The sequence below is a fragment of the Bufo bufo genome, chromosome 5 (genome assembly GCF_905171765.1).
Source record: "Bufo bufo chromosome 5, aBufBuf1.1, whole genome shotgun sequence".
NCBI lineage: Eukaryota > Metazoa > Chordata > Amphibia > Anura > Bufonidae > Bufo > Bufo bufo.
Window position 1 is genome coordinate 487,984,906 of NC_053393.1, and position 24,828 is coordinate 488,009,733.

Here is a 24,828-nt window from a genome sequence, read left to right on the forward strand (position 1 = left end):
GGTTTCTGGAAGGCAGATTTTGCTGGATTGTTTTTAGACACCATGTCCCATTTAAAGCCCCCTGATGCACCCCTAGGTTAGAAACTCCAAAAAAGTGGCCCCATTTTGGAAACTACGGGTTGCAGTTTTGTTGGTACTAGTTTAGGGTACATATGATTTTTGGTTGCTCTATATTACACTTTTTTGTGAGGCAAAGTAACAAAAAATAGAAATTCAGAAATTTCATCTCCATTTGCCATTAACTCTTGTGGAACACTTAAAGGGTTAACAAAGTTTGTAAAATCAGTTTTGAATACCTTGAGGGGTGTAGTTTCCAAAATGGGGTCATTTTTTGGAGTTTATACTCTAGGGGTGCATCGGGGGGGCTTCAAATGGGACATGGTGTCAAAAAACCAGTCCAGCAAAAACTGCCTTCCAAAAACCATATGGCGCTCCTTTCCTTCTGCGCCCTGCCGTGTGGCCATACAGCAGTTTACGACCACATATGGGGTGTTTCTGTAAACTAAAGAATCAGGGCAATAAATATTGAGTTTTGTTTGGCTGTTAACCCTTGCTTTGTTATGGGAAAAAATGAATTAAAATGGAAAATTTGCCAAAAAATAGCTGTTTTTGCACTGTTTTTATTTTTTATTATTTACAACGTTTATCTGACAGGTTAGATCATGTGCTATTTTTATAGAGCAGGTTCTTACGGACGTGACGATACCTAATATGTATACTTTTTTATTTATTTAGGTTTTACACAATAATATCATTTTTGACACAAAAAAAAACATGTTTTAGTGTCTCCATAGTCTGAGAGCCATAGTTTTTTCAGTTTTTTGGCGATTGTCTCAGGTTGGGTATCATTTTTGCGGGATGAGATGACTGTTAGATTGGTACTATTTTGGGGTGCACATGACTTTTTGATCGCTTGCTATTACACTTTTTGTGATGTAAGGTAACAAAAAAAATAGCTTTTTTGACACCGTTTTTATTTAATTTTTTTTACAGTGTTCACCTGAGGGGTTAGGTCATGTGGTATTTATATAGATCAGGTTCTTACGGACATGGCAATACCTAATATGTCTACCTTTTTATAATTTATTAGGGTTTTACACAATAATATTTTTGAAACAAAAAAAAAATCATGTTTTAGTATCTCCATAGTCTGAGACCCATAGTTTTTTTATTTTTTGGGCCATTGTCTCATGTAAGGGCTCATTTTTTGCGGGATGAGGTGACGGTTTGATTGGTACTTTTTTGGCGTACATGCGACTTTTTTGATCACTTTTATTACCTTTTTTGGGAAGTAAGGTGGGCAAAATTTCAATTTCCTCATAGTTTTTATTTTTTTATTTTTATGGCGTTCACCGTGCGGGGAAAGTAACATGACCGTTTTATAGATCAGGTCGTTACGGACGCGGCGATACCTAATATGTGTAGTGTATTTTATTTTTTTTATTCAGTGATAAATGTGTTTTTTTGAAACTTTACTTTTTTCACTTTTTTTTTGACCCAGACCCACTTGGTTCTTGAAGATCCAGTGGATCTGATGTCTGTATAATACAGTACAGAACAATTATATATTGTTCTGTACTGTATTTTACACTTGTCTGAACAGATCTATGCCTTTTAGCATAGATCTGTTCAGCACCATGGACAGCAGGACGCCTGAGAGGCGTCCTGTTGCCATGGGAACCTTCCCCGTCTGCTCAGTACTGGTCAGAACTGCGCAGACGGGGAAGGGTAAGTACAGGGCTGAGGGGGCTCTCTGGGGGCTCTCTCCCTCTCCCATCGGGGGGCTGCAAAGGCACAGCAGCCCCCCCGATGGGAGAGGGAGGGAGCTCCCTGCGCTGTTAACCTTTTCCATACAGCGGTCCGTACGGACCGCTGTATGGAAAGGGTTAAACGGCTGACATCGCATCGCAGATGTCAGCCGTTTATACCAGGGTGCCAGCAATGTGCTGGCACCCTGGTATCCCCACTAGACACCAACGATCATTGAAGGGGAGGTGGGCGGGGGGATCGCGATCCCGCCTGCCGCACCTCCCGCACCTTACCGCACCGCCTGCGACACCCCCCCTGCACCACCCGCCCACATAACATCATTCAGGAGTGCAGGGGGGGTGAAACATCTTTATTTTGGGCATACTAAAGTTTCTGATCCCCGCGCTCAGGGACCGCGGGGATCAGTAACCGCAGAAAGCGCTACAAACCGCAGGTCTGAAATGACCTGCGGTTTGCAGCGATCGCCGACATGGGGGGGTCACAGGACCCCCCTCGGCATTGACCTAAGGTGCCCGGCTGTGTGTGACAGCCGGGATCTCAGCGCTGTCACCATGTCTGCAGACATGGTGACAGTTTATGCCATGACGTGTATACTCATCATGGCGTGCTAAGTAGCAGTGCGCCATGACGAGTATACTCGTCATAGGTCGGGAATATTTTCACACTTTCTCCTTCTCTGATCGCTTCCCTGACAGGAATTGGGGCGATCAGAGAAGGAGAAGCACATAGTCCCCCCCCTAACCCCCCCTTACCTGCCCTTATGCGCTGTGATTGGTCCCTCTGCAGTAATGGACCAATCACAGCGATCGCGGGCGGGTCAGAGCTCCAATACAGCTCCTGCCGGCTTCTCTGGTTGCCTAGCAACCCCAGCACGCCGGCTTCACTGAAGCTTCAGCGCTTCGCTCCCTGCGCTGACAGTGAAAGCCCATCACGTACATGCACGTGGGGATGCGGTGAGGCACCACATTCCCCCACGTACATGTACGTGATGTTGCGTGAAGGGGTTAAAGGGATTGGTGGGTGAGCTGGCAGTATACGCGTTCTCTTTGGACTGGTGAAGATTACAAAGTACAGTGGTTGGCTAGCTAGCATGAATGGTGTGCACAGGCTCCACTACCACTGCATTCATTTCGGTAACTCAGGACCTCTGTTCTTGTGATTTGTATGAGGTCTGGCATTCGGTCCTCCACTGACCAAATATTTATCTCCTACTCCGGGGAACAACCCACTTAATTTCCTCTGTGACGACGCTGGCTCCTCCCGTCGGGTTTCCCCACAGTTTATTACTAGTTGTTAGGTGACCCAGCAGGGGAACACTTTGTGAGCACCTCTGACAAGTTAGGATCGTCCAAAACGGTGAGCCCCTTTTAAATTATAAACTTCCCTCCAATGGTGTCTGTAGGGAGACGTAACTTTTTAGTTTAACACCTTTTATAGGTGATTAGAAGCTTCATATAAGAAAATCTAACATCCCCTAAGGGGAAGAATTAAGAAATGAAGCGTAAAATTAGTTTTTGTGTCCACATACATCCCTTGTTGCGGTCATTGGCTTTCAGGCCAAGTGTGACGGCATTTCTGACCATGCACAGTTTGACCTGTTCTCGTGCTGCTGTGGTAAAAATGTATCGTGAGAGGACAATTGCTACCGTTGCGAATAAGTAACGTTAAAGGTGAGTGTCAGCTATGAAGGTGCCGGAGGGTGGATCAACGCGCTGAAGTAGAGAAGCTCAACGCCTAAGTGAAGCAGAGGGCCACCCGACCTGTCTAAAACTGTTCAGTGAATCCTACTGCTTATGGGGCTCCAAAGCAAGACGGATGGTCACTGTACCTCTGCTAATGAAGTTGCATCAGTAGAAATGGCTTAAATTTTCGCATCTGTATCAGAATTGGACCTCCGTTGATTAAAGGGTTGCCTTCTCCAATGAGTTACGCTTTCTGCTTCATCGAATGGATGGAGGTTGGCGAGAAAAATTATAAAACAAACAACCATTGCTGGAAGAACACAAGCTGGTTTTATGTTTTTATGGCATTCTGTGGGTCCACTCATCCCTGTGGAAGGCACTCTCATCAGATTTGAGTTTGAATCCATCAATGCAGATCATATACTCCCATACATGCTGATTGTCTTCCCTGGGGCGGATGGGATCTTCCAGCAAGACAATGCAACATGTCACATCGCTAGAAATGTCTGACATTGGTTGGAAGAGCATGACTAAAGACTTTCAAGTACCATCCTGGCCCCCTAATTCCACAGACTTAGGCCTCATGCACATGGCCGTTGTTTTTGGCTCTGATGCGGACCCATCCACTTCAATGGGGCCGCAAAAGATGCGGACAGCACTTCGTGTGCTGTCCGCATCCGTTGCTCTGTTCCGTGGCCCCGCAAAAAAAATGTAACATGTCCTATTCTTGTCCGCGCGTTGCGGACAAGAATAGGCATTTATATTGAAGGCTGTCCGTGCCGTTCCGCAAATTGCGGAACGCGCATGGACGCAATCCGTGTTTTGCAGATTTGCGGACCGTAAAACACACCACGGTCGTGTACATGAGGCCTTAAATCCAATTGAGCATCTGTGGGAGCTCGTCGATCGTCATCTTTGCCCACACCCTCCAGCAGCTGTAGGATGCACTGCAGTCCGCATGGCTCCGGACACCTGTGACAACCTGCCAGGACCTTATGGAGTCACTCCTATCCCATCGAGCTGCTGTCCAGTCTGCGTATGGCTGGTCGCAATAATGTGACTCAACTGTGTCTATGTTTAGCTAGGATACACTAGACTCAAGGTCCTGGCTTTATCTCGCTTCATTGCCTTTTTTTTTTTTTGCTTCCATGTGATATACGCAATGACTGAATTAACTCAGAAATGCCATATGTGGCCGCAATGATCAAAGACTTGAACTTTCCAACATGACAGCTGTTCCTTGTTGCTAAACTTGCTGCTCTTTTTAATTTTCTCTCTGCCATGCATGTAGGTCTTTTACAGTAAATCTGCAATCTGTTCTCTTTAACCCCCTGGACTGGAGTAATTAATCTCCATGTAATCTTTAACTTCTCTGTTGACTGATCACTCGCCTGGCGGCTAAGAAAGATCTACGTATTTGGAGAAAAATCAGCAGTTTCTTTGCCTGTGTTGCTGAGGCTTCCTGCTTAATTTTATGCTCTGAGCAGCATTAAAGGGATTTTTTTTTGTTTAAAAAAAAAAAGACAAAAACAACTTTATTTCTACTGTAGAAGAAGATAATATATTTTTCTAAAAAATGATTATCAACTACATACCAACTCCTGCACTGCAAAATTATATAACTCTTGGGCTCTGATCACATCATATCTGAGCCTTTCATCAGGCATGTTATTTGGGAGTATTGCACATGTGTATCACTGAGATAAGGTTCTGTCGTATGCCACTGGGTGCATGGAGCTCTGACGTATACATTGGGTGCATTCCCAGCATATACTGCAAATGTAGTGCTCCAGTGAAATGCTAACAGCCTTAACGGAGTCCTGCTCTGCAGCATCTGTGAGTCAAGCATGGCCTTAACATGGTCCTGCCTATCTCTATTGTGTAGAGAATGTCCACACAGTGAGTCCAGGGACCCACAGCCATGCTTCCATGGTTAGCCCATAAATGCCAGGAACGGGTCATAAACAGAGGACACGTTTAAAGGGGTTTTCCAGGATTATCGTACTGATGGTCTATCCTCAGGATAGGTCATCGGTATGGACCCCCCAGGACCCCCGCCAATCAGCTGTTTCAGGAGACCCTGCAGCCTTCTCTCAGCTTTCCAAGCACCGTACCTTCCGTTTTGATAGTGGCCTAGGAAGAGGAAGTAGTGTTCACCGAGCCCCTCTTCATACGGCTGATCGGTGGGGGTTCCGGGAGTCAGATCTCCGCTGATCTCATAGTAATGACCTACGGTGCCTTGAAAAAATATTCTTACCCCTTGAACTTTTTTACATTTTGTCACATTATACCCACAACTTAAATTTATTTTATTGGGATTTTATGTAATAGACCAACACAAAGTAGAAAGCACGTGTGAAGGGAAAAGAAAACTTTGCATGGTTTTCAACATTAAATAAAAATCTGGAAAGTATGGCGAACATTTGTATTAAGCCCCTCTGAGCGAATACTTTGTAGGACCACCTTTCGCTGCAGTTACAACTGCAAGTCTTTTAGGATTTCACTACCTGCCTGGCTAAAAATCTTTGCCCATTCTTCTTTGCAAAATAGCTGAAACTCAGTCAGATTGGGTGGAGAGCGTCTGTGAGCAGCAATTTTCAAGTCTTGTCACAGATTCTCCATGGGATTTAGGTCTGGACTTTGACTGGGCCATTCTAACACATGAATAGGCTTTGATCTAAACCATTCCATTGTAGCTCTGACTTTGTTTAGGGTTGTTGTCCTGCTGGAAGGTAAACCTCCGCCCCAGCCTCAGCCTCTACCAGGTTTTCCTTCAGGATTGTCCTGTATTTAGCTCTATCCATCTTCCTATAAACTCTGACCAGCTTCCCTGTCCCTGCTGAAGAAAATCATTCCCACAGCATGATGCCGCCACCACCATGTATCACGGTGATAATGGTGTGTTCAGGGGTGACGTGCAGTGTTCGTTTTCCGCCACACATAGCGTTTTGCATTTAGGCCAAAAAGTTCAACTTTGGTCTCATCTGACCAGAGCACCTTCTTACACATGTTTGCTGTGTCCCCTACATGGCTTGTGGCAAACTGCAAACAGGACTTCTTATGGCTTGCTTTCAGAAATGGCTTTCTTCTTGCCACGCTTCCATAAAGGCCAGAATTGAGGAGTACACAACTCCCACCTGAGCTGTGCTGTCAGTTTAAGTAGACGGCCATGTCTTGGTAGGTTTGCAGTTGTGCCATACTCCTTCCATTTTCAGATGATGGATTGAACAGTGCTCCATGAGATGTTCAGAACTCGATATATATAGCCGGAGAACGGAGAAACGGTGATGTGAAAGGAGTCTTGGTTTACTTATGTAACTTTGGAAAAGTTGAAGGGGTATGAATACTTTTTCAAGGCACTGTATGTATGCTGAAGATAGGACATCAATGTGATAACCCCAGAAAACCTCTTTTAAAGGAAAGACTGAGACTTCTCTTTTATTCCATTCCTGGCTTTGGCTTCAAAAACTGTATCTAGAAACCTAAATGTGGAAACCCAGCCTTAGGGTCCATTCACACGTCCGTTTTTTTTTTCCTGATCTGTTCCGTTTTTTGCGGAACAGATCAGGACCAGATCTGGACCCATTCATTTTCAATGGGTCCTGGAAAAAATCGGACAGCACAATGTGTGCTGTCCGTTTCCGTTGTTCCGTTCCGCATGTCCGTTTAAATATAAAACATGTCCTATTCTTTTCCTGAAAAATCGGATCCTGGTACAATACAAAGTCAATGGATCCGCAAAAAACGGATGACATACGGATGTCATTCCGTATGTCATCCGTTTTATACGGAATCCGTTCCTGGAAATTACATTTAAATTTTTTTTTTTTTTTTTTAAAGAAATCCAAACAACTTTATTTGCTTATTGAAATTTATACATGTTTCCGTTTTTTGCGGATTCGCAAAAAACGGATGACATACGGAAACATTTTCAGGAACAACGGATCCGCAAAAAACGGACAGAAAATCGGATTAGAGAAAAATACTGACGTGTGAATGTAGCCTTATGAGGTGCAGTTTCCAGCGGCTTGCCAATGCATCATAATGCTGCGTTCCTGAGATGGAAAGCACCTGCTCCATCTATGGACTACAGCTCCGCACACCCATATACCTATGCGCTGCAGTAATGTGTGAATGTTCTAAGCCCAAGCTTATCGACAGAACCATCATTTGGCTATATCTTCGAGTGATTTATCCATGTGCAAGGGTTTGTAAATGAAAAGTATACAATTTCCCAGCATACTTTCTGTATCAAATCCTTATTCGTTTCAATATCTCTGCTTGCTGTCATTCAGTGGGAACTGTCATGGTTCATTCCTAGGGGATAAAGGTCTGTCCTGGTCAGGTGCCTGACTTGTTACAAGCTTTGGTAACTGTACTGTTACGATCCTTCATTAGTGTGATTTTTTATTTTATTTTTTACAAATCTAAGGCTACTTTCACACTAGCAGCAAGGAACTCTGCCAGGCTGTTACGGCAGGTGAACAGCCTGTCGGATCCGTGCTGCCGCTAGTGCCCGCGGACCTACGCTCCGGCCCCATTGACTATAATGGGGGCGGGCTGGAGTTTCGGTGGCAGCGCGGCAAACATGTCGAGAGGCGTCCGGAATAAAACTACGACATGTTGTAGTTTTATTCCGGCCGCCTCTCGGCATGTTTGCCGTGCTGCCGCCGGAACTACGGCCCACCCCCTTTATAATCAATTGGGCCGGAGCGGTAGTCCGGGCGCACGCGTGCACTCGCGGCAGCACGGATCCGACAGGCTGTTCACCTGCCGTAACAGCCTGCCGAAGTTCCTTGCTGCTAGTGTGAAATTTTTTCCCCCTTGGAAGAAAATGGTAATATTTCCATTCAGTGACTGCAGAGATCTTGAAAAAGGAAAAGTGAAGATAAAGGAAGTATACTTAGAGGGAAACGGTCACCAGGATTTTGTGTATAGAGCTGAGGACATGGGTTGCTAGATGGCCGCTAGCACATCCGCAATACCCAGTACCCATAGCTCTGTGTGCTTTTATTGTGTAAAAAAACAGATTTTAAACATATGCAAATTAACCCGAGATGAGTCCTGTCCCTGACTCGTCTCAGAGACAGGACTCATTTCAGGTTAATTTGCATATGTATTAAATATTTTATTTTATTTTTTTACACAATAGAAGCACACAGAGCTATGAGGACTGGGTTTTACGGATGTGCTAGCGACCATATACCAGTGAAGTCTTCATCTGGAAAGGAAATTCTTGACCCGCAGGCAATCAGACCAGTTTCCTGAAACCTTTACTGTAATTTGAGGCTTTTTTTCTTTTAACTTTTATACCTTTCAAGGAAAGGAAAGCATTAAAACTTCTCTCCAGTGACTCTTCCATTCTCACTCCCCTGGCAGTAAATTCCTTGGTCTAACAGCCCTTGCAATAAAAAATCTCTTCCTTTGTTGGTAGTAAAATTTTCCTGGCTTGTGTGTCCCTGGTCTCCTGTAGTCTCCTAGGTATAATTAGTTTGTCATATGTCTAATTACAGCACATAATCCTTAAGCCTATAGAGAATACCTGGCCATTGTACGGATTTAGTTTAAAGTTTTGAAGGGCCTAACTATACCCATAATTTTATGATCTAGTTTATATAAGCTAGATTTGCTGAATACCTCTGCTTTTCGTGTATTCACATCTGTGTTTTTTTTGTTTGTTTTTTAATTATTATTATTTTTTTAAACAGAACATGTCCTATTTTGTGCATTTTCACAGCCTGACAGCCCCCTTACACTTAACTAATATAGCAATGAAAATCTGATGGGCAGCAATATATAACTGAGCTAAGCAAGTTTTATACTATATATATATATATATATATATATATATATATATATATATATATATATATATATATATATATATTTATTTATATATTTATTTCCTAATTTCCCTGTTTTTTTTTCTGGCCCTTTGTTTACATGCAATAAAAACAATCTCTGCCCCTCCCCCTGCTCTGTTAAGGGAGTAGATACAAGAGTTGCCCTGAGTGACATGTCTGCCTGCAGGGAGACTCAGCAGCATGTTGTATGTGTAGGACTACAAGTCCCAGCTGTATAATGACACTAAGTGAGTGGATACAAGAGCTGCCCTGAGTGCTGGGACAATCAACAACAACTTGTAAGTGTAGAACTACAAGTCCCAGCTGTATAATGACACTGCTAATACACACAAAGTTCCCCCTACCTTCTTGTGCAATGCTCTCTCTAGTCTATCCGATCCTGTGCCCAGAATTGTCACTGCTGCAGCTAGCCAGTATGTGCAGCTGAAGGGGTTAAGAATCTTAGGGGAGAGAGAGCAGACGGCAGTGAAGGGGGGCGTGGCCAGCACAAACTACCTTTATCAGAGCAGGGAGAGAAGCTGACATCACAGGTCATGTGACCCTCAGTGAAATCTGAGAAACCAGACACTGAAGATAAAGTGAGTTAATAGGAAAGCTGTTACATTTGCTTAGTTAGGAACATAGAAAGAACAAAAAAATAACTCTGACAACCCCTTTAAGGGTACTTTTACACTTGCAGCAGAGGATTCCAGCAGGCAGTTCCGTCGCAATCAGGTCACAAACTGATGACATTTTTCAGACGGATCCGGTTGCAGATCTGTCTGACAAATGCATTGAAATACCAGATCCGTCTCTTTGGTGTCATCCGGAAAAACGGATCTCGTATTAATTTTTTTTGCATTTTTAAAGGTCTGCGCAAGCCTGATCTGTTTTGTCGGAACACAATGCCGAATCTGGCACTAATACACTTCAATGTAAATGAATGCCGGCATTCCGGCAAGTGTTGAGGATTTTTGGCCGGAGAGAAAACTGCACCATGCTGCGGTTTTTTCTCAGTCCAAAAAACGTAAGAGGGACTGAACTGATGCATCCTGAACGGATTGCTCTCCATTCAGAATGTATTAGGGAAAAACTGATCAGTTTTTTTCCGTTATTGAGCTCCTGTGACGGAACTCAATACCGGACAACAAAAACTCTAGTGTGAAAGTTCCCTTAAGGAAACCATTTTAATTAATTTAATTTAAGGGCTGTGTGAATGTAGCCTTAGGAGCGATTATATCTCAAAGTTAAATTTTTTTTTTAATAATAATTCAATGATTGCTCAGGATAGAATATTTTCAGCATACAGTGGTCTTTTCTGACCCATCGTAAGTTGAAACCAGACTCAACGTACAATGTCTCAGACTCCGATCCAACCAATCAAGGCCACTTCTCTGGTAAAGTAGTAGCTAGTTAGCAGCTATTCCTGACTGTTATATGTAAGGTTAGATATCTGCTTATTTTTCTCTCATCTTGGATGACATTTTGGGGGTTTGGAACTAATTACTCAACTTACAATGGTTTCAACATACAATGGCCGTCCTGGAACCAATTTAATATTGGAATCAGAACCCTGCGAACCCAGTAGGGCACAATTACCAATACTGGAATAGTAATGTACCACCTGCATGTGGTGAACTGCCTGGCGTTGTTCACCACCACTTCAGAGAGTTAGAGGCGTCCGATCTTATATGGCCAGGATTTGACCTCCCTTTATGACTGTTGAGATCTGACCTCTAGAACATGCCGATTCTGAGAAGGGGGCACAACCCTGGTTTATCACTGGATCCCCTTTACTCTCTCCATGGTCATTGTCAGTGTAGCACATCTCCATGTGAATGAATGGACTGCCTATGCCGGGAAAAATTTAGAGAGGATGCAGTACTGCACCCACGGTGTATCCCCTTCTTTCTCCATTTTGGTCTTGATCCCAGAGGTGCGACCACCAATCCTAAAGTGATAGCCTTTCCTAGCCATGTACCATCATAGTAAGGGAATACCCCTTTAAGAAAATAGTCAGGTGGACTGCGACAAGAAGGAAAGCCTCACACCCTTTCTTCCAGACACATGAAAAGTGTTTGTCTGTAATATTCTCACAGGTCCGACACAGTTTTCCCTTTTCGGTTACTTAACTGCGTTGATAAATCTTCTCCGCATGTAGCTGCAGGAATGACCTTAATCATTGATATCATTTCATGCCGGGGTTTATGCCTGTGAGGGGGCGTCACTTGGTCCCGTTTGACATTTGTTACGGCCTTATCTGTGGATGTAGAAGGAGCTTCTATTTTTCTTCATTTATTATGAGTCACAGACTAATTTTACATAATTGAACGTGGATGATTAAAGCGTCAGTTCACCTTCACAGATCAGGAAAAGGCAGCGTTTTGGTTGCAATAAACTTGGAACACGATCCTCCTCTTTGTTAAATGGCTCCCTCAGCCTCAGATCCTTTGTGTATGTTGGGTTGATTTGTGTGCTCAGGTTTTACTAACGCTCTGTGTTGACAGTAGGTTCAGGTTTCTTCGCTTCCTTTTATGTCCATTATTTTAGAGGATTGGCTGCCGATATTTGTGTCTAGTTAGGAGGCTTGTACCTACTGGAAGCAGATGTTCTGCAGGGGATCACGTTAGCTTTTGTTAATGTCATTAGGCTTACGTAATTCTCCGTGTAGATGTTTAACTTCATTATGTCAGACATTTACAAGGCAACTGGCGGATAGGTTTAGAGTTCAGATTCATTAAAATTTCTGTAAATGAATTTAGAAATTAATAGACTTGTCTGTAAGGGTAAGGCCAAAAGTTCTGGTCAGCTGCACACGCCAAGTCACACCCATTTGCGGCAAAATCAAGTAGCTACTGGCTGCACTGTTATTGGGCAGACTGGATGGGCCAAATGGTTCTTATCTGCCGACACATTCTATGTTTCTATGCACCATTTGGCCTTACCCGAATATCCTTGAATAAAACTAATGAATAAAATAATAAAAAATAATAATAATAATAATAATAAAACTGCATGTGTATCCATTTAAAGGGGTGTTCCAGGAATGAAGAAAATGAAAATACGTAAATATTATTTTATTATAAATAAATTCCCAAATACCTTTCATTAGTTATATAATGGCTCGTTTTCTCTGGGGAGCAATCATTAGGAGAAATAAAATGGCCATCGTCCTATTAGTGCACACAGAACCTGTCCTAATCACACAGGAGGACAAGTTACTTCAGAGCAGTGAGGTAAAGAGCTGCCTCATCTTCCTCTTCACTCTGCTTCTCAGGGGTTATGGTCCTGAATACAGTTTTAATATGATCTTCAGCTGAATCTCTGTAGGAATGGAGTTCATGAGGAGACATGAAGTACAGAGAGGATGGACAGGACAGACTGTAGTAATGGAGGCTGCATGCAAGATCTGCTGCTCATCAGCCACATCCACACCACCTCTCTGTACCTCATATCTCCTCATGAACTCCATTCCCACAGAGATTCAGCTGAAGATCAAAACTGTATTCAGGACCATAAGCCCTGACGGGCAGAGCGAAGAGGAGGATGAGGCAGCTCTTTACCTCACTGCTCTGAAGTAACTTGTCCTCCTGTGTGATTAGGACAGGTTTTGTGTGCAGTAATAGGATGGCGGCCATTTTATTTCTCCTAATAATTGCTCCACAGACTAAATGAGCCATTATAACTAATGAAAGATATTTGGGAATATATAATAAAGTAATATTTAGGTATTTTCATTTTCGTAACTCACGGAGAACCCCTTTAAGCACCATTTACTGTGCCGAGATTTGTTTTAAAGGGCTTTATCCTGTTGCAATCACTTTTATAATCTTTACTAATTGACCTCCGCTAGCTAGTAGGAAGCAAAACCATAAAATGCTCCCATTGAGACACAAATATTACGTAACTTATACAGTGATTAGTACGGCATCATGGGACCTAGTGATCTGGTAGCTGCTGGATTACAGAAACAGTATAGAATAGTTCAGGAAGAAAACAACATTGTTGCAGTATTATCTGTGTCATGGCTCTTTATACCATATATATACAAAGCTGTAGTATGGCACTCATTGACTTCTATGGGACTGTTTGGAGGTGTTTTCTGTTAGATGGAGAACTAACAAAAATAGCACTTCTTCTAGAAGAATAACTTCGTAATATGGCTGCACACAGGTTGCCTCCCGACTCTATACAGCCCACTGGCACAACCCTGCTATCTACATGAGGGCTAGCTTTGTGCTTTCATGAGAGTTCTGTTATTTTGGGTTGTTTTGGGCAGTTAGTGTGGACTCACTGTACCAGCCAACTGGTTTGATTTTAGGCTAGACCCCTGAGGGTTTTATCCTTGCAGGTCCCCTGGTTTTCCTCTTTGAACCCTTGTACAAGGATCTGGCCTTCGCTGTCGGGGAGCAACCAGGCCAGGCACCGGTGCCAAGCACTGAGGAATCTGTTAATACATGTAGTCATAAAGAGACCGATGACAGGGCAGGCAGAGTATGGGCAAATCTGTGAAACACTACACATGGTCATGAAACGGGCAAAGGTCAGGTGCCAGGAGTGGGGATTCTTGAAACAGGCAGGAGTCGGTACACAGACAGACAAACAGATTATAGCTCTTTTGCGGGGCCTAGTAAGCAAGTGAAACCAAAAGGAATCTAATGGATTGTTCAGGTAAGAGGTGGAACAAACAGCCCAACTTAAATAAGGAGGTCATTAGTTATACAGCTGAACACAGAGGAAAAAAAAGGAAATAACCCTTGCAGTGCTGCAGGAAGAGGTTAAATGAATAGACACTAATACATACACCAAAAGAAACCTCGCAGCCAGGCTGCAGCATGAGATACAGGAGTCCAGGGGCACAGAGTGTTGCCATGACATAGGTTTCCTAGATTATTGGATGCTTGATTAAAAGGGGTTTAGTTATTGATGACCTATCCTGGAATCCTCCAGATCAGGCGCTTTGAGGGAGCCACCGTGTCTCTTCGCAGTTTGCCAAGCACAGCACTATTCATTGGATAGTGGCACTGCTAAATGTGACCGAAGAACGTGATATCACTCTCCTGGGAAGAGGCTGCAGCGCTCACCGGTCGCTTCAAACAGCTGATCGGGCGCAGTGCGGACCTCCGTCCTATCTGATATTCATGGCATATCCTGAGGATAGGTCATCAATATCAAAATCTCAGACAACCCCTTTAAGACCATTTCATTCCACACATAGCCAACATAATTTTTGCATGCCTAGTTTTTATTTTGCTGACATACTGGGTCAGACTTGCATGTAGCTTGTAGAGCCCATGACAGTGAATTAATCTAAATTGATTAGACTTAGAATAACGCTGACTCAGACGAGGTATTGATCGTCCTCTGTATGGTGCCATTTACTGCTACATTATTGCATGTTTAAACACACACTCTGCCGCCAAACAGTCATGCACAAGCATATATAGAATTTCTGCGGCCGGCTGAGGTTGAAAGCCTTGGCTTTTTATGGATTTCCGATAAGGAGATTGTATGGAGCGGTGTCTGTGATCGTGCTGCACACATATTATTATAGCAGTGAATATAACAGACATGGGATCGCTGTCTATTTTATATCCCTTCTATTTGAGGAGGACCGCTCTGCAGCATCCGCACACATTAGCAAGTTTATTTTTTGCTTATATATATATATATACACCCTATTCTGCAGCCTGGTTGATGGCTGAGATTGTTTCTCCTGTATTAAATACACATCCTTAAATATATATTTGCATTAGTTACTGAAGAATGAAAAGATTGCATACACACTTGTCAGGGCTCTTCAGGGGTTTTATTTTCCAGTTTAGACTTAAAGGGAACCTGTCACCGGGATTTTGTGTATAGAGCTGAGGACATGGGTTGCTAGATGATCGCTAGCACATCCGCAATACCCAGTCCCCATAGCTCTGTGTGCTTTTATTGTGTAAAAAAAACGATTTGATAGATATGCAAATGAACCTGAGATGAGTCCTGTCCCTGACTCATCTCACGTACAGGACTCATCTCAGGTTAATTTGCATATGTATCAAATCGTTTTTTTTACACAATAAAAGCACACAGAGCTATGGGGACTGGATATTGCGGATGTGCTAGCGGCGATCTAGCAACCAGTGTCCTCAGCGCTATACACAAAATCCCGGTGACAGTTTCCCTTTAAAGGGATTGTCCATTACCATTCCCCCCCCCCCCCCTTTTTTTCCCCTTAAATTTGAACCCCAGCCAGCAGTACCTGTGGGGAAAAAAAAACATGCTCACCTGCTTCTCACTGCTCTTTTCCACCTCTATGGTCCCATTCACTAGTCTTCCGGTCCCCAGCTGTAAACTTCAGTGTGGACGGGGGCAATGATGCATGTGACCCCATCCGTCTAAGTTTATAGATGGGGAACGGAAGATCCTTGAAGGGAGATGGAACAGGGAGCAGGTGAGTAAGTAAAATAAAGGTGCACAACTCCTTTAAAGGGTTTCTGTCACCTAAAAAATGGGTATTAAGCTGGCTGACATCAGCGATGTGCTAATGTCAGCTGAACATAACTATATTAGTGTCATCGCACTGCGTGCCGCCATTATTGAGAAAAACAAACTTTTATAATATGCTAATTATCCTCTAGGTGCAGGGGGGAGGGGGGGGGGGCGCGTTGCCCCTGCTCATAGAGGCTCCGTTCTCCCACCTCTGGCCACGCCCTGCTAAACTTGATTGACAGGGCCAGGCAGCGTTCACCTCCTCTTGCCGACCCTGTGCGCTGGGGAAATCTCGTGCCATTCAGTATTCGGCGCAGTGAGGAAGCTGGAAGCCGGCGAGCGCCCTTCACTCACTGCACCTGCGCCTTATACTGAACAGGACGGCGCAGGCGCGAGATTTACACTGCAGACAGGGCCGGAGGTAGGAGACCAACGATGCCTGCCCCTGTCAATCTAGTGTAGCAGGGCGAGGCCAGAGGTGGGAGAACGGAGCCTCTAGGAGCAGGGGCAACGCCACCCCCCCCCTGCACCAGGAGGCAAACTAGCATATTATAGAAGTTATTTTGTCTCAAAAATGGCGGCACGCAGTGAGATGGCAGTAATATAGTTATGTTCAGCTGACATTAGTACATCACTGATGTCAGCCAGCTTAAAGGGGTTATCCCATCTTAGACAATGGGGCATATCACTAGGATATGTCCCCATTGTCACCTCTGGGACCTGCACCTACAAGGAGAACGGAGCTGGGGAGAGTTGTGGCTGGAGGACCCCGGGTTTCCCGGGTTCCTTCCACCACTAGGCGCAGCTCCCCGCCTCTCCCATTGAAGTGAATGGGAGCGCACCGCGCATGCATGGCCACCGTTCCCATTCATGTCTATGGGGCAGACGCTTGGCTATTTTCGGCGGCTCCATAGAAATGAATGGAGGGCGGCTGCGCATGCGCAGTGTGCCCTTCTCAACTTTCTCCGCTCCAATCTCCTTGTAGGTGCGGGTCCCAGAGGTGGGACCCGCACCTATCAGACAATGGGGGCATGTCCTAGCGATATGCCCCCATTGTCTAAGATGGGATAACCCCTTTAATACCCATTTTTCAGGTGACAGAAACCCTTTAAGGCTTCTATAACATCTGCGCTTTTTCCTTTCCAGTATTGAGATCTGTCATAGGATCTCAAAACCGGAGGAAAACACTTCCGTTTTGTCCCCGTTCATTGTCATTGGGGACAAAACTGAACTAACTGGAATGTAGTGCACTAGAATGCATTTCTGGTTGCGTTCCCATGCCAGACACACGATTGCTGCAAGCGTGGGATACTGATCAAGACGGATCCAGCACGAAACACAATGTAAGTCAGTGGTGCCGGATCCGTTTTCTCAGACACAAAAGAAAGCTGTTCCGGAGCCCATTGACTAAAGCGTTTTTGCTGATCCATGTGACAGTAGTCTTAGATGACCACACACTTAAGATGGCTGTTGGCCAACAGCTGTCTCTTCTGATCCTCCCATACTTATGTATGCTCAGCTGAACATGCATATGTAGTGAATGGGCCATGGTCCACTGGCTGCAGCTTATCTCCCTGCTAACCAAAGCATCCAGCATGGCTGATCCTGATCCCCCCCCCCCCCCCCCCCTGTCATTATCTGTCGAGGAAATCTTGGGAGGTCCCCATACATAGTTGGTAGGTGAAATTGGCGGATTCGACTGATAAACATCTGCATGGCTTTTTAGCAACTCATTGTTTTATTTGTATTTTTTAAATGTATTTTTTAAGACCGTGTCGCTCTGTGCAAACATTTACATTGCTCTAGTGCAACTCTGGAAATATTATTGCTTCAAAGCCTCCGTGCGATTTGTTCATACAGCTCCTATAGAGATCTTCCTGCATGGTGTCCTCCTGCCGCCATACTCCCTTCCATCTACTGTCTTTTTTAATGATCTATGGACTGTACTTGAGGGATCAGACAACACAAGATTCCTTTGTTAGCATGGCGATGCATAGGTCTGCAATGGAACTGTGGATGGTCACAGATTTTTATTATCATTATTATTATTTTTTTTGTTTAAAGCAAATGTTTCATTGTACCTCAGGATAGGCCATCAGTACCAGATTTCGGAAGTCCGACTCCCAGCACCCCCATAGATTAGTTGTTGGATGCTTGTGTGAGCACTGCGTCCTTTTTGCGGTGCAAGTTAATTATAGACCTCCATCAATTTGGTTGAACGGTAGCAGAAGCTGCAGTTGCTTTGCGCTGCAAAGTAGACTGCATGCAAGTGAGCATCGATGAGGACCCAGCGCTCGCTTGAGCCCTGCTGCCCCTTCAAATAGCTAATCAGCGGGTTAATTAAAGCTGGACCCCTGCCAATGGTATTGATAACCTATCATGGAAATAGATCAATAATATCGTGAACCAGACTACCCCTTTAAGACTATGTAAAGTTGCATGATTTTTTTTTACAGTATTATTTATTGCATTGTGTTCATTACATAAATGGTTGTGAATGTGACTACATATTTTACGATTTCCTCACGTGTCCTTAAATGCGGACTTCTTTTTTTCATACAAACTTTCGAGGTTTTGCTCTTCCCCACCGGAGCTGTAGCTTCTTCATTGCGCCTAATAACTTTCCAAGAGGGAGTTTCTAAGATAAGATTAAGAGCAGAAGGCACTTATTTTTCCTCCGTACATGTGGTATCTTGAATTTATGGAATAACCAACAACTGTATTAGAATAGAAACCAGTTTGGGTTTTCTAGACTATTTTTAGCTCCATTTCTTTTCTGCAGCCTGGATGTCTTCATATGCTTTGCAGGCTGCTTGGTCCCACTCAGAGTGAAATCTCTTGACGATCTGCTCTGCTCGTTTGAACACAAATCTAAGCTGACCTCCTTACATTGGAATAAAATAACCTGTCATATGCTCTGTGCTGCCATAACTGAGGGCAGCATAGTGTAGTGAGAGACCCGCTACTTCAGCAGTCTGTCACTTCTAAGATGGCCGAACCTCACAGTGCATCCCAACCTTGCCAGGGAGAGGAGTCTAATGAGGCTCGCTGTTCTCCTTTGCCTCCAGACTATGACTGACAGGTTTCTTAGCTATGCACAAGAGGAACGAAACCTGACACTCATCGTTGGGAGGCGTGGGACGGCGGAAGCAGCAAGTCTTATCCCCCTTGCAGCGCTTGCACGTTCTGTGCGTTTCAACATGTCAGTACCCTAAAGAAGTGACAGACCGCTGGAATCAGCGGGTGTGTCACTAAATACACCTCAGTGAGGGCAGCATCATACCGGTGACAAGTTCCCTTTAAAATGGAGGTCGGCTTTGAGTGTTCAGGAGAGCAGAGCGAGCAGCCCTAGAGCTCTTCTGATGGATTTACCAGTGAATGGTACTGAGCAGCCTGCAATGTAGGAGAAGACAAATGGCAAAATTTCTAATAAAATACAATTACATATTTTATTTATTTTTAGACAAAAATACTTGCATTTCCGTAATAATCCCATGCCCCAATATATCCACAGCCTTTTAAATATAAAGTATAAGACTACAAATAGTAAAGATAAGTGCAGACTATACAGCCAGCTATGTATTTTCTTTTTGTAGAAACCCTGCTGTTTTTTTTGTTTTTTTTGTATCAGCTGTGCCCCTCCGACTACATGATGAATTTTTTAGGCTGCGTTCACAGTTGCAATGGGAATCAGGTAGCCCGATCTGACAGAGGAGCTCACCATATCCGGCATTACTTGTCATGACCATATACCGCCGGATCCCCATTGACTATAATGGAATTCAGCGGTGATCCGTCCGGTTTCTTTGCGTAAATGCCGTGTTTCAGCCGGACAGATACCGATGACTGGAATGCAATGTTTTCTATCCTTCTGACAACCGGCAGGGACAGGCTAACAGACTAACCTGCCGAAATAGTGAACGCAGCCTAATCCAGTCACAATTGTGCATGTACTGCAGCAGCATTACGTTTTTTGTGGCGTCTTGGGGGGGGGTTTCTTTACTTGTAGTAGTATTATAGGAAATTATTTTATATTCAGCTTATGTTTTATGTTTTTTTTTTAATCCATAGGATTCCAAGCTGCCATCCTCGGTGCGAAATACACTCCTGGAGCTCTTTGGGCAAATAGAAAGGGAATTTGAGAATCTCTACATTGAGAATCTAGAGTGTAAGTATATAAGAGACTCCGGGTACAAGGCCCGGATATGCTACAACCTCACAGATAAATGTATATTATGAGGAGCTTTGCAGCTGTTTTTATAGGTCGGGTTGCTGGCGGCTTTATTTTTTCTGGCTGCCTGTAAGAGACTTTTTCTTTGCTGTTGGGAGGAATCTTTATCGGCACTCCCAAGAAATAGAAATAACATGGAGATAGCGACTCTTTGATGTTCCTGCTTCAGTTTGGTATATTTTACAGCTTTTTGCAGCTGTGAGCATGTTTACTTAGTAATACTCGATTGCCCTTCGTTGAGTGAAAGCTCCTGGTATCTTCACATCTTCCTTTCCATCTTCAGGGGCTTGGTCAGTGAGCATACTTCAAAGAGAGAAACTGACCATAGAAGATTTGCACCGCATTTGACCGCTATTACAATGTATTTTTTTTTGTATGAATCCTGCTGGTTATTAAAAGGGCATATCTTAAAAGCTGTGAATTCATAGTCTTGTCCCAAGCAGTGAAGTAAGTGTGCATAGATCAGATCAGATTGGTAAATACTAAACCATTTGTAAAAATGGTCGTTCATAGGTGGATCGTAAGCGTCAGGTCATGTGCTTCCTCCCTGCACAACCCACCTCTCCTGAAATTATGGTTTTGGGAAATACTTGTATTCCTTATGAAATAACAGTTTGAGATGATTTTTTTATTATTATTATATATTTTTTTTTAGAACTCTAGAACTAGAGACAATTGACAGCTGTGTATTACCATTCCCCTTGTCAGTATTATAATTATTATTATTTATTATTAAAGCGCCATTCATTCCATAGCACTGAACATATGAGAAGAGGTATACATACATAATACAGACAATTGCACTAAGCATAAACAAGACGAGTTACAGACTGGTACAGAAGGAGATAGAGCCCTGCCCGTGAGGGCTTACAATCTATATGATATGGAAGAAGGACACAGTAGGTGAGGGGGAAGTTGGTCATGGCGGTATGGAGGCAGCAGGGTCACTGGTTGTAGGCTTGTCTGAAGAGGTGGGTTTTTAGGTTTCTTTTGAAGGATTCCACAGTAGGTGAGAGTCTGATATGTTGGGGTAGCGAGTTCCAGAGTGTGGGGGATGCACAGGAGAAATCTTGGAGGCGATTGTGGGAAGAGATGATAGGGGGAGAGGAGAGAAGGAGGTCTTGTGAGGATCGGAGAGTGCGTGTGGGGGTGTATCGGGAGAGTAGCTCTGAGATGTAGGGAGGGGACAGGTTATGGACGGCCTTGTATGTATTTGTTAGTATTTTGAACTGAATTCGCTGGGCAATGGGGAGCCAGTGAAGGGATTGGCAGAGGGGAGAGGCAGAGGAGTAACAGGGTGAGAGGTGGATTAGTCAGGCAGCAGAGCTGAGGATAGATTGGAGGGGTGCGAGAGTGCTAGATGGAAGGCCACAGAGGAGGATGTTGCAGTAGTCTAGGCGGAGATGATGAGGGCATGTACAGGTGTAACTCGAAAAATTTGAATATTGTGCAAAAGTCCATTTATTTTAGTAATGCAAATTTAAAAAAAATTGCATTAATGCAGCTTAAAGTTTGAATTTTGTGAAAAGGTTCAATATTCTAGACTCAAAGTGTCACACTCTAGTCGGCTAATTAATCCATACCCCCTGAGCAAAGGGCACCTCAAAATTGTGACTTTGGGTTTTCATAAACTGTAAGCCATAATCATCCAAATTATAACAAATAAAGGCTTGAAATATCTCGCTTTCCATGTAATGAGTCTATTTCATATGTTAGTTTCACCTTTTAAGTTGCATTACTGAAATAAATGAACTTTGCACAATATTCTAATTTTTCGAGTTTCACCTGTACAAGGATTTTTTGCATATTCAAAGTTAAGGAAAGCGCTGATGCGGGAGATGTTTTTGAGTTGGAGGCGGCAGGTGGTGGAAAGGGCTTGGATGTGCGGTCAAAAGCAGAGGGCAGAATCCAAGGTCACTCCAAGGCAGCGGACTTGGTTGACCGGGGAGCATGTGCAGCCATTGATCGTGATAGAAAGGTTTTTTCGGTGGGTTGAACAAGATGGGGGAAAGATTAATTTTGTTTTATCCATGTTAAGTTTTAGAAAGCGAGAGGAGAAGGATGATATAGAAGATATACATTGTGGGATTCTGGATAATAAGATGGTGATGTAGGGTGTGTCCCTGCACAGTCTGAGGGTGCTGACACCCATTGAGGTTTTTTTTATGCAGTTTTTGACCAAAGCCAGGAATGGATTGAAAAAATTGGAGAAGTTGCATCTGTCCTTAATACTCTCTCCTCTTATGATCGACTCTTGATTTTGGTTTCCAAAACTGCATCAAAAAGCCTGAACATGTCTCAGCTCCCCGACACTGCCAGCACTGATTGGACAGCATCAGATTGTCTGGGGATAGGACCTTTGGACAAGGAGAATGGTAACCCCCAGTTGTTGATTAATTCATACATTTCCAGGAGGAATATCAAAGGGAGGCGCAAGTATTTACTAAGACATACATGTCAGAAGAATGGACCTATCCTATATTGGCAAATACCAGGATGCATGGAGTCTGATAACTTATTTGCTTTAAAATGAGCATGTTATATCCATTATTGGTTGCATGTCGTGGCTCTCCTGGTTCCATCTCCTCAGTGTAATTGGCCCTTGGGCCTGGATTTTAAAGAGTATCCCCTTAGAAGTAAATGGGGCTGAGCGCAATTTCATGCACAACCGCTATATGATGTACAGCGCCGTGCTTTGTAAAAGAAGGCTGTGGCGCTCACAGGAGTGTTGGTACTTTCTCAAACAGCTTATCAGTGGGGTCCCGGGTGTCGGACCTTCACTGATTAGTTACTGATAACCCATCTTCAGGATGGGTCATCAGTATAAAAATCTTGGGAAAACCCCTTTAATACTGAAAATGGAGTTAAAAGGTGGACATGCACCTTAAAGCGGCTTTTTCATAGTCAAAATGCATCACCTAGCCACCAATTGCAAAGATGGGAGTAGCATATCCCTGGTTTGAATTGAGCGTGGTGCCTGCCTATGGCGCTGCCAAAGACTACATAGTACAGAGCTTTGTAATTTCTGGCAGTCCAATATTGTCTAAATAGAGCGGCAGGATCCATGTTTGATGGCCATTCCAAACAGGGGACATGGGACTGTTCTCATGATCCGTGGGGTCCCAGTGGATTCTCACCAGCCACACACTTATCCTTTGGATAGGTGATACATTTTCATTATGGGAAACCCCTTACGGTAACCAGTATCATCTAAAATTAAGGCTGTTGTGACCTAGTACTTGGGAAATTAGATTTTGCTACTTCCAAAGAAATCTTTCTTTCTATCGCTAATAGATTATTTTGTTATTTTGAAGTGCGACGTGAAATAGACACCTTGAATGAACGCCTGGCAGTAGAAGGACAGACGATCGATGGAGCTGAATTAATTAAAGGTCAAATGAAAACAAAAGGTAAATAACCACACCGTGAAGTAGAAAACAGTACCGGGAGAGTATGTCCTCTAATGCAGTGTTTCCCAACCAGTGTGCCTCCAGCTGTTGCAAAACTACACCTCCCAGCATGCCCACACAGCCAAATGCAGTCCGGGCATGCTGGGAGTTGTAGTTTTGCAACAGCTGGAGGCACACTGGTTGGGAAACACTGCTCTAATGCATGCAGAGGATCCATATAGCTGGCTGGGCATCCAGTGTTCACATGGGATCAGAAGGAGGAGGTGGGAGTTTTTTTTGGGAGGTGGTCTACTATATTTAAGTCTGCAGAAGGGAAGTGCACTGATTTATATCTGTGAAGTATGGTATGCCGCAAGGACTGTATCCAGCAGCTGTGGTCGGCTGTCTGCAGAGGGTATTAATAGAGAACCACAGGAAAGCCACAGACTTTTTTTTTTATAGAGCAAAGATTATGAACCCACTGTGCCTACTAACCGGTTTGGCTTTGGGCTGGACCATAAGAGCGTTATTCCTGCACTATCCTGGTATTCACCCTTTAACACATATACAGGGATCTGGACTTAACTGCAGAGAAGAAACCGGACTGCTACCTCCTGATATAGTCCCAGTGTAGTTGGCAGCTGCCGTGGTTGCGCATTCACGGCTGCATTCCATTCACTTCTGGGGACCTGTTCTGCCACCTATGTCTTAGATGAGACAACCCCTTAAAAGGATTGATCTATCAGGACAACCACTGTCCATATGGCCTATTACAGGCATGCCCAACCTGCGGCCCTCCAGCTGTTGTAAAACTACAACTCCCACCATGCCCTGCTGTAGACTGGGAGTTGTATTTTTGCAACAGCTGGAGGGCCACAGGTTGGGCATTCCTGTAATAGCCCATGGACACCATAGAGGCCAGTCTCTGATCAGCGACTCTTGATCTATTGGCCCCAGCCCGGCCATTCGTTTGTGATAGGACTTCCATAAAATATTTCACAAGATAATTACTAAGTGTTTTTTGTTTTTGCAGCTAGTCACAGTACAAGTCAGCTGTCACAGAAGTTGAAGACCACCTACAAAGCATCAACTAGCAAGGTAAACTTGGTCCTTGCCATGCCATATGGGATTTTTAGGTGCCGTTCGGTTAGCCTGCATGCACATTGCATTCTACCTTCTATACCTAAGGAGGTTGTGCCATGATACAGACCTCGACTACATCCAGCAGTCCTGTAGAGAATGGATAGAGTGGCAGTGCACATGCTGAACCTGCCGCTCTATTCATATGGACACATGGATCCTCTGTTCTGATAGCCGATTGGGGTCGCAGTGTTCGAATCGAATTCCCACTGATCAGATCCTTATCCCATATCCTGAGAATAGGGTTGATATCATAGCGCAGCCCCTTTAAAGGGAACCTGTCAGCATGAAAATGC

The 24,828-nt window shown here is 43.9% G+C and overlaps 1 protein-coding gene across 1 annotated transcript in view; it reads left to right on the plus strand.

Annotated features, from left to right (window-relative positions):
• Window positions 1-24,828, plus strand: part of WDR37 (WD repeat domain 37) — a 198,847-nt gene that overhangs the window by 78,628 nt on the left and 95,391 nt on the right. The window contains exons 4-6 of the mRNA XM_040434222.1: window positions 19,844-19,940; window positions 23,318-23,413; window positions 24,426-24,490. Of these exons, the coding sequence (XP_040290156.1) occupies window positions 19,844-19,940; window positions 23,318-23,413; window positions 24,426-24,490 (258 nt within the window). The remainder of the gene's footprint in view (window positions 1-19,843; window positions 19,941-23,317; window positions 23,414-24,425; window positions 24,491-24,828) is intronic.